At 38.4% G+C, this 17088-nt stretch overlaps 1 protein-coding gene across 1 annotated transcript in view; it reads left to right on the forward strand.

The window, feature by feature from the left end:
* plekhg2 (pleckstrin homology and RhoGEF domain containing G2) overlaps positions 1 to 10070 on the forward strand; it is a 75291-nt gene extending 65221 nt beyond the window's left edge. Inside the window, exons 18-19 of the mRNA XM_002938593.5 lie at positions 1981 to 3325; positions 3778 to 10070. Coding sequence (XP_002938639.3) covers positions 1981 to 3325; positions 3778 to 6362 — 3930 coding nt within the window. The 3' untranslated portion in view covers positions 6363 to 10070. The remainder of the gene's footprint in view (positions 1 to 1980; positions 3326 to 3777) is intronic.
* Positions 10071 to 17088: the final 7018 nt, after the last annotated feature.

Here is a 17088-nt window from a genome sequence, read left to right on the forward strand (position 1 = left end):
ATTTATTGTGTAATTGACAAGGGTTAAGCATTGCAGAATTAATGTTACACTATTGGGGGGGGGGGCATGTACCAGTCAGATGCACAACCTAAAGCAATACATTTCTGCATGGCTGTATGAGGTGCAGACTCATTGGTATTGACTATTCATAGACAGAACCATAGCAAAATATTTATCTGGTTAGTATTTTAAACCTCTTTATTTAACTAATAATAGCATAATAAGATTTATAAAAGACAAACAGCCATTTTTGGGAACATTAGGACAAAGTTTTTGTTTAAAATCCAGAAAAACATTTATAATCAGGGAAAAGCACCCATTGAAATGCACTATAAATTGGCAGGCCCACAATGTAAAATTGAGGTTATAGAGGTATATACACATATATTATAAACAAATATACACATATATATTGTAAATGAAAAATAGATGGTAAAATGGTTTGTATTTAAAGGCAAATTCTCTCTAATTTTGTTTGGTAAATATATTTTTACTCCACTGCTCCATCTACTGGTAGAAAATGAGAAGAGCAACTTTGGTTGTGTGCAGGCATTCAAACAGCACCAGATTAATATGCACTGCCCTATATAGAAATATGTTTGTCTGAAAAAAAATATATGTGTGTGTGTGCTCTATAAAGGCAAGCAAGGGCTGCCCTTCCTTTTAAGATGCTGCCCTAGGCACAGATACAGGTACACTCACACACATATTTAGGGTATACAGCTCACTAATGTTGGACAGTGTCTAAGGGTATGTATCGCAGGGTTTATTTTCAGGCATATCAGTATGGTCTGAATATGAGCTATTGCCTGTTTTATCAGAAAGGTATATATTATATATATTTATAGTATATATATATATATATATATATATATATATATATATATATATATATATTTCTTTACGCTGAGGTTTTAATCTCTTAAATGTAATGGGGGGGTTTCTTCTTAAATAGTAACATTAAAAAGAAGAAATATTTCTTATACATTTACAGTTTGTATCTAATGACCAGGTACCTACAAATGTTGTATTAAAAGGGTTTCATGTTATAGTACTGTATAAAACTATTAAAGAAGAAATAAACTCTGAAAGTGAATCTTGATAGAAATGCCATATTTTATATACTGAACTTACTACACCAGCCTAAAGCTAACAGCAGCAGGTCCTCCAACTTGCCACAGAAGCTCCCCATATTCGATCTTTTTAGAAGTGTGGCTCTGTGCAGCTGTTGAGAAGCCAAGCTTGGGGGTTGTAGCAAATTATCAAGCAGAAAATTGGTGGCCTGTCATATAAGCTAAAGCTACAGGGTAAATTATTACATTCTGGTGCTAATTGCACTTACTTTAGAGCTGCCATATAGTAATTATCTGAATTAATTACTAATCAGCCTTATTTGTGAGAAATAAGTGAATCAGCAGAAAAGAAGATGGGGAGCTACTGGGGGCATCTTTGGAGACACAGATCTTCCCTGCTAAAGGGCTGTGGTTGCCTTGGGCTGGTAAAGAAGCCCATAACATAATGTACAACATTTCTACCCTACTTCTCTAGTTAAGCTTTAGCTCTCATTTAATGACATTTGACTACTATTTATCTTCCTATGTGAGGACTAAACAAAATGTATGATACACAGCTTAAAGATTATCTGCTGTTGCCTTTTTGCCCTGTTCAGTTTCATTGGCTGCCTCTCTGGCTGCACTGATAATTACCTTGTACATCTTCATACAGAATGCAATCTAATTATTTATAGTTTCATTGTTTACATTTAGGCAGGATTATTTAAAAAAGGCACTAAGTTTTCCCACTAACCCATAGCAACCAATCAGCATGCTGACTGATCACCTGTTCAAAAGCAAACATCATATTGCTTGCTATGGGTTACTGCTACTGGGCACATTTAGTGTTTTATTAAATATTAGGGTAATTTTTTACCATAGATGTTTATACTTAGCATACTTTAAATGCCTTTCTTTGATTTAACAGCTACAAAACTATGAACCAATAGAAATTAAAACAACTGGAACAGAGGCAGAAAATGACCTTCAGCTAATGAAACATGCAAATGTATTTCCTGGCCCCGAAGTCCTTTGTGATTCCATGGATCCTCTCCAATATCCCTCCAAAGCTTCAGTTCGCCAAGGACATATTAACAGTGAGTCATCAGAAGAAGAAGAGCAAAAAGGAGATCTTAGAGAATCACCCCTTCACATGTTGGAAGAGCTGGAACGGGAGGAGACATCTGATTTATGCAACACAGAGAATCCTGAGCAGAAAGAGATCCTGGACAAATTATGTTTAAATGAATTGGAGAATACAGAACTTAGTGGCTGCATTCAATCTGAGAATTCAAGTGTAGATGATACAGGTGGCTCTCAGGAGCTGGCCAAACTAGAACTATTGCCAGAGAAGAATGAGAAAAGCCTCAAAACTAAGAGGGATTCAACCCTAACACAAGATGATCGTCTGCTGATTGAGAGGATTAAAAATTACTATGACACAGCAGAAGCAGGAGTATCTTATTTAAGCAAAGAAGATAGCATTTCTTATATTCCAACAGGAGTGGTGAAGGACTCTATTTTGAGATTCAATTACATTCTTCAACAAGAGGTCAAAAAAGACAAAGAAAAGAGTTTATTTGGAAGTACTGAATATATAGGAAGAAATAAGCAAGTTAGCACTTCTAGAAAACCATGGTCTCGCTTAGATAAAGATAGCCAGGTCCCTTTGCCCCTAGCAGAAATCAAGAGCCCCATTACACTTCCTTTAGAACAAGAGTCAGAATATTTGTCATGTGCTGAGATCCGTAAAGCCTGGAAGGAAAAGGAAAAGCCAAATCCAATTGAGAGCATTGCAACACCAAGAAGAGGAAAATTGTGTAAGAAAAGGATGGGGGCATCAGAAGATGCCCTGGTTATCATGGAGGAATGTGATGCAGATGTGCCTCAGGCGTCTAAAGAAATTCTACCAAAAGGGGACACAAGCAAGGAACAGAAAAAGCAGAGCATGGAGGAAAAAATCACCAGACAGGAGAACCACCATAAAATCATAATTCCTAGCATGATAGGTGATCCTGGGGAAAGCAAAGAAATATGCTGTCCTTCAGGCCTAAGCCTGTATGAGACAGAGGATAGATGTTTACTTGAGAACTCTGAAAAGATCATTAACAAGGTGCAACTGTTGGCCAAAATGTATAGCGAGAAGATTGGCAGGATGAAGACACAAAGAAGGAATGGTGATAACAAGAGACCAACAGTTTATCAGAGTAAAGCTATAGTGGAGACTCTCCCACAGGTTATTGAGGAAAAGGCTGCAGACAAGAGTGTAACAGGTAAAGTATAACTAGATAAAAAGTTATTTCTTACGCGAAAGAGGGAAAGCACTCTAGCCTGCAACCTTTTACATTCGAATTTTATATATTTTACAATATAGCACACATTAATCCAAATATAATGCAATATTTACCCATACTGGGCAATACAGGGAGGGCTTTAGATACCAGGAATTGAGTAAAGGATTAAGCTAACAATCACCTGTATTTCCTTTTGTGAAGCTCTTTAGCAAAGCAATAATGTCCTTTTCTAAGACCAAGAAGAAAACCTCTAACTTTTACAATAAACTAATTTACAGTTATCACTCCCTTGCTGTAAGACAAACTGTTTTGTCAGTAGAGGCCATTGGGATAATAGGAAAGAACCTTGTTCTCTTATAATGTGTTTTGTCTGAAAATAAACATCAATTTGTGTTGCATACATGCTAATTAGGTTACTTTTTTGTCCACAGAGCCTCATTCTTATGGTCATCTGGTGATCCATGAGACACTTTTGCATATTAACTGCATTCAGGAGAATAGCCCCCTTTTATCTGCAGCTCGAGAGATCACTGGAGAACTCTACAAAGAATATTTAAATACAGTGGATTACTCCAGCACCCAGCCCTTGTCAAGTAAAGAAACACTTTCAGAGCAGCCACTTGAAGACAAGCTTCAGATTCCCTTGACAGAGGAACCAGTTATTGAGATCATGACCAAATTATCACTTGAAAGTAATGAAGAACAAGAAGTAACAATACATGCAGATGAAAACAGAGTGGCAGTGGTTCAGTGTGTAACATCTAACTCTGTCCTGGGACCTTCACAAACAAGTAATGATTTGGGTACTGGTATGGCCATGACTGATAAATTACTGCTTGTTGGATATACAGCAGAGGAAAAAGAAAAACAAGAACTTGTAGCTAATTTGGGTGAGATATCTGAAAAAAACAACTTAATGGATTTTAATGCATCAGTTAGAATACTTCAGCATAGTTTTGATAAAAATCTGCTTCCTATAGAACCTGAGCCACATTCACCCAGCCAAAGAAAGACATACACTGAAAATGAGGACAAAATACATATGGATTTCAATGAATTAGAAGCAGACAGTAGCACAGAATCTCCTAAGATGCAAACAGAAGAACAGCCAAAAGATTTTCCTAATGGAGAACAAGCAAAAATGAATTTTGAAAACATGAAAGAGGAGGTCACGATAACAGATCAAAATTATATTGAAAATCAGAAAATGACAGAGGAAATTACACAAGACACAAATTCATCAGAGAGAGCCCTGCATTTTCCTGTTATGGTAGATACTGTTGAACCATTATCGGCACAAGTTTTTGAAAATGGGTCACAATCACACACTGAAGATTATATTCTCCCATCATCTAAAAACATAATAGCTAAACAGTATGACACCGACAAAGTTCATAAAAACAGAGGTGTCTCCCCATCTGTATTTGATGTAATGCAGAGGCTTCAGTTGGACTCCTCATTTTCTATTGCGTCCAGAGATAACCCAAACAACTCAAAGAGGCTTAATCTGGCAACTCGCTCATCATCTTTCAAGAGCAAGACTTCAACTGCTCATGAGTTCCAGAGTGCCAAGGAAACATTGTTAAATCCACACAAAATACAGATAGGTGAATCTAAGACAGTCCCCAACATTTTCAACCCCTCTGCTTTACAAAGGAAACTGTCCAGTGCTATGACTCTTTCTAAGTATCTGTCAGCATCACATGCAGGGCAAGGTTACATGAAAAGAAGACCACTCAACATGTCTAAAAGCTCAGACGGTGAAATAAACACTCAAGAAACACTACTCAAAAATCCTTGTCCTGCCCCAGTCATCGCAAAACCATTGGCTGGTTGTTCATCACACATTAATCCGCAATTACCTGAAAATGGCATTAAAACAAGAAGCATGAAACCATCATTTCAGAGGGATGACACAAAAGAAGAAGAACACATACTAGGTGACTTAAAACCAATGCAAGCACTTTCCGGAAATCAAGGCATTCAAAGTCCAGCCTCTTTCACAAATAATTGCCAGGAAATAAACTTTGGAGATAATGATGAGGATAGCCCTGTATGCCTGTCACCTGGTTCTGCTGTTCTTATTGCCTTTCCCTACCCTCCTCCAATAAAAACAACACCAACTTCAACTGTATCTGAGCCAAATTCACGCGTACAATCCCCACTGCCTCTCCGCACTCGAATGTGCTCTCCTCCTCCAAGGTCTGCTCCAAAGTCATTTCGGATGCCCTCCTTCTCTAGTTCTAGGTCTTGTTCTTTCACACCACTATCGTTTAGCCAGGTAGAGAAATCATCATCATCTTCAACAAATTCTACACCAACCTGCACAAGCCCTTCTATCATGCCTCAGTCACCTGACCCAGGACATGGATTTCCTTTCCACGCCAGAAAATCTTTGGGAAACTGCTTTCCATCTGGAAGAGACCGAGTTGTCAGCCCAAGGAGTGCACTAAACTCTCCACTGGGGTCAACTGATGAAGAAAGCCGATTCTGGAGCAGCAGTGAATCGCCACCATGCCGGAGCCCTGATACCCATTCAGGGCCAAGTGGCATTAGCTCTCATGAACTAACCAGTATACACTGGCCTGATGTACGTGAGCTACGCTCAAAGTATGGACCACTTAAATTTCAAAAGTCCACTACTCACCAGAACAGAGTTGAGCCAAGTTTGGTAAAACCAACTGGATGTCCATCTGTAGGGTCCAAAAAATCCCCAAAAAGAGTGGGATCACTTGATTCAACTATCCCACACACACATGTTATTCAGCGCTCAAAAAGTACTGTAGGAGCTGGAAATGGAGACAAATGGGACACATCTATTGGAAAAGAGAAAGCCAATTTGAAGGCAAGCTATTCCACAACAGTGAACATACAGATTGGGGGCAGTGGTAGAATAGCATCCTTTACCAATGCACAGGTCATTCTTACACACCCTTTGCTCCAGGCCCCTGAATCTCAGACAATGAGGAAGATTAATATAAATGGAAGCACCTTAGACCAAATGCCAAAATCATGATGCCTTCTAGTCTAGGGAATGATAAGAATGTATATCATAATAGGTCACATTTGGAGACTGTGTTGAAACTTCACATGCCCTGTGAAGTCAGACTTTGTGAGTAATTTAAAAACATTAAGGATGGGAAAAGGGACAACCAGATAAAAAAAAAAAGTATTTTAAATCATATTACAAAGAAATGACAATATGCCAGTTTGCACATTTGTATATGCAAGAAGGACTGCTTAAAACTTTTTTTATACAGTATTCAAAGTGGATCAACACTGTGCTGGACTTATTTTGAGCATCATTGAATTTTGCACTTAGTAATAAATAGATTGCATCAGAGGTGTACTGATACATACATATAGTGCCTATTAAAAACACACACACTGAAGCAAACCAAAGATTAGAAGTTTGGTCAAATAAACTCTTTCAGTCTCCTCCAAGTATACAATGAACTGAACTATGTTTTTACCTGGTAGGGCGCTACTCACTTTTATGAATATATCAGACACCTGGTACTCTTGGCTGTTACCTGTCAGAATACAAAGCTTATACTTATGTCTGCTTGTGGTGAGTCCTTACAGGACAAAAATATTCACAGTATGGAAGACAGATTGCAAACACAATTAAATTATTGCTTCAAATGAGAACATTTTTCCCACTGGTATGACTCCCTGTACAACAGGTTTTAAGTAGGCTTTTAAACCTAACCAGTTTCCAGTTATAATTATACTGCCCATAATGTTTGATTTTTAAAAAGCCCCTAATTCTAAAACGTTTTTAGTTTTATCACTTTAGATTCATTAATAGAGTAACAAATGCAGCAGCACATCTATAACCCATATGACATCTACATCAGATCACCGCTGTCAATCTTCTATGTTCTCTAGTATATGCCATGTGGGGTGGGCTTACATAGCCGACATATTTCAGCATCATCATCATCATCAATACATATTATAATTTTGTAATTGTAGGCCAATTTAATCACTATTGCGGCTAAAGCTGGCTTGAAACTGAAAGAGCTTATTACTTATTTGACACTTGGTAAAAAATGGAACTGAAGTTTATTTTAAAAAAAGGCAGCAGGAAAACCTGGTTAGTTTTGAAACTGAACAAATATTTATCAATACAGTAACAGAAAAAAAATTGTTAAGACTTGATTCTATCGCAGTGAATAGAATAGTCTTGTGTAATTCTGTTTAATTTTATGCAGTGTCTGGTTAAGACAACATTCGTGCATATGAAAAAACCACTGTAGCTTCTGGGTGATTTAAGGTATCTACAGAGAAGTAAGCAAAGCCAAACATATATTATAGATATTAATTAATACTTTTTTAAATGCCAGCTGAATATTGACAGCTACTTGTACACCAAACTGACATGTAAGGGAAAGATTATGTTTTCCGAATCATTTCAAATATATTCTGCATATTGTGTATGCTCTAGATACATTAGTGCACCATAGATAAGAAAAAAAAAGTTGTGGTGCTACGGACAACACATGCAAGGGAACTAAATGACAAATGGAAGGCACATTCTATTCTACCCACTAGATAAAGTAGCACCTACTTCCTTGGTGAAATATGGAAGAAAACTAGGGGGACTTTTGCTTATCTAGCTACACTTCTCTCCACTGAGATGCCCCAAGACAATAATAACCAAATGATGAACTATATTTGTATTCTTCATGGGGACTAAAAGAAGGCATGAAGTGGTTCTAAATATTTTATTATTTTAATTATACCACAAAAAACAAAGCAATAACATGCCATAAAGCTTTGTGGCATACACCTCAAAGAAAATACACCCAAATAAGATCAGTGGTTCCTCTGAATGGGACAGCCCAGCTTTGTGGTGGCATTTTGTAAGTTAAGTTTGCCACTTATCGACCCATGGACCAGTCCACTGAGTTAGTGTAGTATGGCCATGCATTTTTGTGTTTTTGCATATCTATAAACATTATCTATGTGTAGCCAGCATTAGAGATGGAAAATCAAAAAGTATGTTAGGAAGTAAAGCGATCAAGTTAGGAGGCAATCCCTATATCTATGTATAAAATAAAGGCCTGTATTCTACAGACTGTAAAAATAAAATTCTGCACAATGAAAGAAAATGTTAAGCAACTATTCCAATTTGTCAGGTAAGATACTGCCTTGATATAAGTTATTACTACCAGTCTATCTTGATCTATTCACTTTACTGCTGGTTTTGACTAACACTGAAACACAGAGAAAGGTGCAAGGCCCTGTTGCAAATGGAATTACTGCTACATTGTTTCAAGTGTATGTGTAATCAGAACCAGCAGTCCAGAGAAAAGCAAAGGGCAGCCAGTTTCTTCTTTCATTTCATTTTTTCATTACATTTACTTTTTACCTTAAAAATGAAAGTTTTAATAAAAGTTTATCAGAATGCTGCTTCTTTCTTTCATTATACAGATTTGTTTTTAGTCTACAGTACAGGAAGAAGAAATGGGAAGCATGTGAACATGGGTAACTTACCCCTAGGTAACTTTCCTTTCTAGTAACACTAGAAGATTGGGCAGTTGTAGAGGAAATAACAACGGAAGTGACAGAAAAGTAGTGGAACATAAAATTAAGGTACAATCAATTTAAATTGTACCTTCTGTAGAATGTGGTAAATTTTGAAAGGCTACATATTCCACACAGTCTGTTTTGTTCATAAAGTTTGTGTTATTTTTAACTAGGGCATTGCCCATTTGCAGATAAGCAATTTACTCTTTCTCTTGAGTTTATTTAAGGTAATGAGGCCTACACATTGATTTGGCTTTCCTAAGTCAAGCGAAGTTGCTTGTGACAGAAGCAATGTGTAGGCCTTTCCACCAGCGATTCCCTTTGTTGCCAGTGGAAAGGCATTTTGGAATGCCAGTGGTAGCAGAGATCTATCACAGGTGTCTAATCTCTCCTTGGGACGGTACCTTATGCAAACGCAATGTCCATATCTGTAATGTTATCCGCATACAGCATTGTAATATATCATGGAGGGATTCAGACACTACAGCTTCTCTATCCAACAGATGTAGTATTGGAGTCAAATCACAACCAAACCTTTTATAGGAACCCAATGTTATGTGTTTATGTACATATTTATTATTTGTATGTATGTATCACTTGGGGGGTAGGCACATGTACAGTGTATATTATATGTATAAACTTCTGTGTGAATTACAAAATGGCATGGTACACTGCAAGACAGTATGACTGTATCTTGCATATGATGATACCTCTTTGCGTGCAGGGGACATTAAGGTACACTATATCACACATTCCTATGCTGTTCAGGGTGTCAGACTGTTTTCCTCAGGTTTTGGGCTACTTGTTCAATCATCTAGGTTGCAGTTTATTTTTTAAAACAACCTGTGACTTGTCTGCATTTTCTAATTGGCCAGGGCATCAGTTCTTAATAAGCAGACCACTGGTCAGTAAAACACGCAGATATTTACTACCCTCTCTTATTATCTTGGCTTATCTTGGGCACCTCAGAAAAGTGAATGTCTCCTCTTCAACCACTGGCCTGGCAGGTGGATAATGCTGAATGATGAAAAGTAAACTATGCAAATACTCTCAATATAGAGAGTAGCATTCATATTTCATGTTACCTGTGGCTTATATATATAACTGTACATTACGTATGTAAACTCTTTCTATAGTTGGTTTTTTAAGGTAATTTTAATACCACATAAATAAAAACATGTTACAAATATTTCTGTTATGTGTTTTATAAAATTAAAAGTACAATACCAGAGCTTGCAACAACATCAATGCATACACGTTTGTAAAGTGAGCCATACCCATCATTGAAGACAAAGATGCCACTACATCATACAATGACATTTTTAAATTGTTGAACATGCTACTTTGTGGAATAAACCGCTATGATAATAATAAAAAAATGATAAAAATCCCATGGACTAAGTAATATACATACAGAATTAGTTTGCAGAGGTGGGGTAGAAAAAGTTCACTGGCTCTGCACAGAGCTCTGACTTCAAACCAACTAAATACCTGGAGGATGAATTGAAAGGCCAATGGGAACCAGAATGAATCATTCAATAAAAGTGGATAGAAACAAATCCCACCAACAACATTCCGTCATGTAGAGCAGTGCTGTCAAACTGGCGGCCCGCGACCCCCCTCTGTGTGGCCCCCCACCTGTCTGGCTGCTTTGATGGCTTACCTTTGAGTAAGCATTCAATGGTATCAGTACTGAGATTAACTGGCCCCCTGCATGGTTAACACCTCAGATTCAGGCTGTAATCCCTCTGTATTGTTTAAAAATGTAATCCCCTGTGTTTTTCACACCTTTTAATACCTGCATTGTTCACCCCCTGCAGTGTTCACACCTCAGGCTCAGACTGTAATCACTCCCATTGTTCACTTCTGCACACCTCAGACATAGGTACTGTAGGCAGAGTATGGCACATACAGCCAGCATAGGGCAGGCAGAGTATGGCACACACAGTCAGGGTAGGGCAGGCAGAGTATGGCACACAGAGGCAGCATAGGGAAGGCAGAGTATGGCACACACAGGCAGGGTAGGACAGGCAGAGTATGGCACACACAGGCAGGGTAGGACAGGCAGAGTATGGCACACACAGACAGCATAGGAAAGGCAGAGTGCTGCCTGTGTGTGCCATACTCTGCTTGCCCTATCCTGCTTGTGGGAGGTGAACCTGGCAGGGGTTTGTTGTGGGAGTTTGTTAGCAGTTGGAAATAGCCATTAAATGGCCCCTAAGGTGTGTAATTATGTACTGGGGGTTGCTGTGCTATCCACAGGGGAGGAGGAGGCATATGGAATTTAAGGGTATATCTTAATATGACATAATTCTTTCACATATGAATGATGGTTGATATCCCCACAGTAAGGACCAAGCATTTGGGATTTTGCTGTGCTACCACCATTGTGATAAAATAGGTGTGGTTTGAAGTGGGTGTGGTTTCAAAAAGGGGAGTGGTCAAAACTGGCTTCCATTAGCGGCCCTCCACCATGTATACTAGAGAAATTCCGGCCCTCGGCACCGTAAAAGTTGGACAGCACTGATGTAGAGGAAAGCCTTCCAAAATAGTAGGGGAGAGGATGTTTAAACTGACAGTATGAACTTCATGTTAGCACCTGGCTTTAGAATGAACTGTTGGACAGGTATTGGCATAGTTTTGGCCATATAGATATACCTTAAAGGAGAAGGAAAGGCTAAGTCACTTTGGGGTGCCAAAATGTTAGGCACCCCCAAGTGACTTGGATGTTGCTCTCCGTGTCCCCAAAGGGGTCATTTTTAATGTCAATGATCATTTTTAGGCCAGAGGTGAGTCAGCATTAAATAGTATTCATTAATGCCTACAGGAATGGTGGGGTTCACTTATGCTAAATGTCTCCTTTAAGCACTTTAGTTTTCAAGCTTTAAAGGGGCCGTTCACCTTTGAGTTAACTTTTAGTATAATGTAGAGAGTAATATTCTGAGACAATTGGCAATTGGTTTTCATTTTTTACTATTTGTGGTATTATTTCACTATTTGGTCATCAGCTCTCCAGTTTGGAATTTCAGCAGCTATATGGTTGCTAGGGTCCAAATTTAACCAGGAAGTGGTTTGAATGAGAGACTGGAATATGAATAGAAGAGGGCCTAAACAGACAGATAAGAAATAAAAACAATAAAATCGTAAGCTCACAGAGGAATAGTTTTTTAGATGTTTGAAAGCTGGAAAGAGTCAGTAGAAAAAGAGAGATTATTCAAAAACTATAGAATTAAACAATGAAGACAATTTGAAAAGTTGCTAAAAACTGACCATTCTATAACATATTAAAGGTTAACTTAAAGGTGAACCACCCCTTTATTTTGCTGTTTGACCCTGATAATGCTTTGTTTTTTCTCTTTATGTGTATTTTTAGCTGTAATATTGGTGTGTAGGCAGCCATTTCAGTGCATTGTGCTTGAGTCTGAGCTTTCAGGAGACAGCACTTCTTGGGTGCTCTTTTTATGTCAACCACTAGGTGGGAGAGGGGAGCATTTTTAGCAATACAAATGATTTCTGAATTTGTATTTATCTATACGATTCTGAAATCTTCTCCAGCCCTAAGGAAACCTGCATTTTAGAAGCATAAGGGGGTCTGGTGTGGCAAAAAAAATCATTGCCTCTTATTGTATTTTAATGCAGCTGGAGCCAAAGTTTCCACTGCCTCTCACTGCATTTGAGGGGCTAATGTTTCCACTCTCACTGTATTTAATGCCACTACCTCTACCCCTCACTGTATAATGTATTTATGATCTAGGGTCATTGTTCACTTAAGTCAATCTACTATTATTAATAATTGCATTGTGTTTGTGTGTGTGTATGTATGTATATATATATATGATATAATAACAAACAGAGTACACCCTATAGATGTTCAAAAATAATACGTTTATTTGGAAAAAAGGTCCAACGTTTCGAGGAACGTTTCCCTGAGGAAGAGCACAGTTGGTGCTCGAAACGTTGGACCTTTTTTCCAAATAAACTTATTATTTTTTGCAAAGTCCCTGTGTGTGCGGCTCACTGTCTTATATACAGTGGTGTGAAAAACTATTAGCCCCCTTCCTGATTTCTTATTCTTTTGCATGTTTGTCACACAAAATGTTTCTGATCATCAAACACATTTAACTATTAGTCAAAGATAACACAAGTAAACACAAAATGCAGTTTTTAAATGAGGGTTTTTATTATTTAGGGAGAAAAAAAATCCAAACCTACATGGCCCTGTGTGAAAAAGTAATTGCCCCCTGAACCTAATAACTGGTTGGGCCACCCTTAGCAGCAATAACTGCAATCAAGCGTTTGCGATAACTTGCAACGAGTCTTTTACAGCGCTCTGGAGGAATTTTGGCCCACTCATCTTTGCAGAATTGTTGTAATTCAGCTTTATTTGAGGGTTTTCTAGTATGAACCGCCTTTTTAAGGTCATGCCACAACATCTCAATAGGATTCAGGTCAGGACTTTGACTAGGCCACTCCAAAGTCTTCATTTTGTTTTTCTTCAGCCATTCAGAGGTGGATTTGCTGGTGTGTTTTGGGTCATTGTCCTGCTGCAGCACCCAAGATCGCTTCAGCTTGAGTTGACGAACAGATGGCCGGACATTCTCCTTCAGGATTTTTTGGTAGACAGTAGAATTCATGGTTCCATCTATCACAGCAAGCCTTCCAGGTCCTGAAGCAGCAAAACAACCCCAGACCATCACACTACCACCACCATATTTTACTGTTGGTATGATGTTCTTTTTCTGAAATGCTGTGTTACTTTTACGCCAGATGTAACGGGACACGCACCTTCCAAAAAGTTCAACTTTTGTCTCGTCGGTCCACAAGATATTTTCCCAAAAGTCTTGGCAATCATTGAGATGTTTTTTAGCAAAATTGAGATGAGCCATAATGTTCTTTTTGCTTAAAAGTGGTTTGCGCCTTGGAAATCTGCCATGCAGGCCGTTTTTGTCCAGTCTCTTTCTTATGGTGGAGTCGTGAACACTGACCTTAATTGAGGCAAGTGAGGCCTGCAGTTCTTTAGATGTTGTCCTGGGGTCTCGGATGAGTTGTCTCTGCGCTCTTGGGGTAATTTTGGTCGGCCGGCCACTCCTGGGAAGGTTCACCACTGTTCCATGTTTTTGCCATTTGTGGATAATGGCTCTCACTGTGGTTCGCTGGAGTCCCAAAGCTTTAGAAATGGCTTTATAACCTTTACCAGACTGATAGATCTCAATTACTTTTGTTCTCATTTGTTCCTCAATTTCTTTGGATCTTGGCATGATGTCTAGCTTTTGAGGTGCTTTTGGTCTACTTCTCTGTGTCAGGTAGCTCCTATTTAAGTGATTTCTTGATTGAAACAAGTGTGGCAGTAATCAGGCCTGGGGGTGACTACAGAAATTGATATTGAAATTGAAAATTGAAATTGATAAACCACAGTTAAGTTATTTTTTAACAAGGGGGGCAATCACTTTTTCACACAGGGCCATGTAGATTTGGAGTTTTTTTTCTCCCTTAATAACGTAAACCTTCATTTAAAAACTGCATTTTGTGTTCAATTATGTTATCTTTGACTAATAGTTAACGGTTTTTGATGAGCAGAAACATTTAAGTGTGACAAACATGCAAAAGAATAAGAAATCAGGAAGGGGGCAAATAGTTTTTCACACCACTGTATATACAGTGGAGGAAATAATTATTTGACCCCTCACTGATTTTGTAAGTTTGTCCAATGACAAAGAAATGAAAAGTCTCAGAACAGTATCATTTCAATGGTAGGTTTATTTTAACAGTGGCAGATAGCACATCAAAAGGAAAATCGAAAAAATAACTTTAAATAAAAGATAGCAACTGATTTGCATTTCATTGAGTGAAATAAGTTTTTGAACCCTCTAACAAAAAAAGACTTAAAACTTAGTGGAAAAACCCTTGTTTGCAAGCACAGAGGTCAAACGTTTCTTGTAATTGATGACCAAGTTTGCGCACATTTTAGGAGGAATGTTGGTCCACTCCTCTTTGCAGATCATCTCTAAATCCCTAAGGTTTCGAGGCTGTCTCTGTGCAACTCTGAGCTTGAGCTCCCTCCATAGGTTTTCTATTGGATTAATGTCCGGAGACTGACTAGGCCACTCCATGACCTTAATGTGCTTCTTCTTGAGCCACTCCTTTGTTGCCTTTGCTGTATGTTTTGGGTCATTGTCGTGCTGGAACACCCATCCACGACCCATTTTCAGTTTCCTGGCAGAGGGAAGGAGGTTGTCGTTCAGGATTTCACGATACATGGCTCCGTCCATTTTCCCGTTAATGCGAATAAGTTGTCCTGTGCCCTTAGCAGAAAAACACCCCCAAAGCAAAATGTTTACACCCCCATGCTTGACGGGGGTCAAGGCAGCATTTTTCTTCCTCCAAACACAGCGAGTTGAGTTAATGCCAAAGAGCTCTATTTTGGTCTCATCAGACCACAGCACCTTCTCCCAGTCACTCACAGAATCATTCAGGTGAATGGGATTTGTTGACACCATGAAATTCTGAATCAACATATTTTTCCCTTAAAATTGTACATTTTCTCAGTTTAAACTTTTGTTCTGTGATTTATGTTCTATTCTGAATAAAATATTAGAAGTTGGCACCTCCACATCATTGCATTCAGTTTTTATTCACAATTTGTTTAGTGTCCTAACTTTTTTGGAATCTGATTTGTATATATATATATATATATATATATATATATATATATACCCCCTGTACTGTACAAGATAATAGAGGCTAATGGCACACAAGCAGTGTATTTCAGCTAGTAGATAAATGCCCAAAGCCACTTTCTAAAATTTAGGACAGTACCAGCAGAGCTCCTGGCAGTTTACGTAGCTGAATCCTTCAGCAGAGGTGTCAGGGAGCTGGAGAATATGGAAATGCCTAGCCTCAAATCAAATTTCAAATCTTGGTTTCAAGAAAAAAACCAGTGATGAAACTTTTCCGGGGCTTGACTGATTCTGTTTGGCCTTTACTTTGAGGACAAGGACTTTGAGGTGGTAGAGCGGAAACTCTCTGAACACCTTGCAGGACATCTAGTCAGGAGGAGAAAAGCTAAAGGGTCACCTCCTTGATCTCTAGACACTTGATAAGTGCTTCAAAGATGTTTTCCATGGAACCAGCAGCAGCCTGAGAGTGCTCCATGTTGGCACAAGCTAATCTGTTAAGGGCTGTAGAGTTAGAAGCCCGTAGAGTGCAAGTATCAACCTCTTAGGTATAGCCGGCGAGCCCTGCAAACATTGGTCTTTACTGATGCCCTTTTGGGGTCCTGAACTTTCTGCCACGGTGCAGACAAGGATCCTACATACAGTCAAGGTTGATCCAAAAACAGTTACAACAGGTACAAAAGGGGTCCAGAAAAGGAAGGTCATGCATAGGCAAAAGGTCAAAAGCAGGCAGTGAAGACGTCAAAAACCAGGCAAAGAGTCAAAAAACATAAGGACAATAGCAATGCTTTAGCAGGATCAGTAAACACAGAACTAGCTTGGGCAACTAAAACAAACTAAACCGTGCAATTTATGCTTTTTTAGCCAAAAGTGACGTTAGTGCATCCAATGATATCACAAGGCAGCGCCAATATGTCATTGTGTGTGCAGAAGCGCACTACAGCTTACGAATCCAGGGACCGCCAGTCTCCCGGTGTTCATAACAGCTCTTTTGAAAAAAAAATTATAGTGCAGGATTCTGCAGGTGCTAATAATGGATGCATTAAAAAAAAAATCATTTTCCCATGACAGAATCCATTTAAGGGTAATTTACAAAGAACCCAGAAAGATATGCAAGAGTGCTATCGATCCCTATCTGTTCTATTAATGTATTGTTTTAATTTACAGCACTGCTTACACTAATAGCACTATATAAATAAGAATATACACAAATACATATATGAGTAAATAGGGCCAAGTCAGCACCAGGTACCCTATTGACTGGTTACACATGCTTTAATGCAAGTAAACTGGGGCTGTTTGCAGCAAAGCACTAGAAAGGAGTGGCAGGAACCTTCCTGTTTTACAGAAACTGAGTAACAAGTGTTCATTTTAGTAGCAAGTTATTCTCTTTTAAAGCAACCAGTTATGAAGCATTGGTCTGAACTATTTATATTCCCTCAAATAAATAAATTAATAAGTTTCAAGTTTTTATGTCATATACAAATAACAATAAGAATGAGATATATGTCTGTTTAGTAAGAGAGTACAAAT

This window comes from Xenopus tropicalis, chromosome 8, assembly GCF_000004195.4.
Source record: "Xenopus tropicalis strain Nigerian chromosome 8, UCB_Xtro_10.0, whole genome shotgun sequence".
Classification (NCBI taxonomy): domain Eukaryota; kingdom Metazoa; phylum Chordata; class Amphibia; order Anura; family Pipidae; genus Xenopus; species Xenopus tropicalis.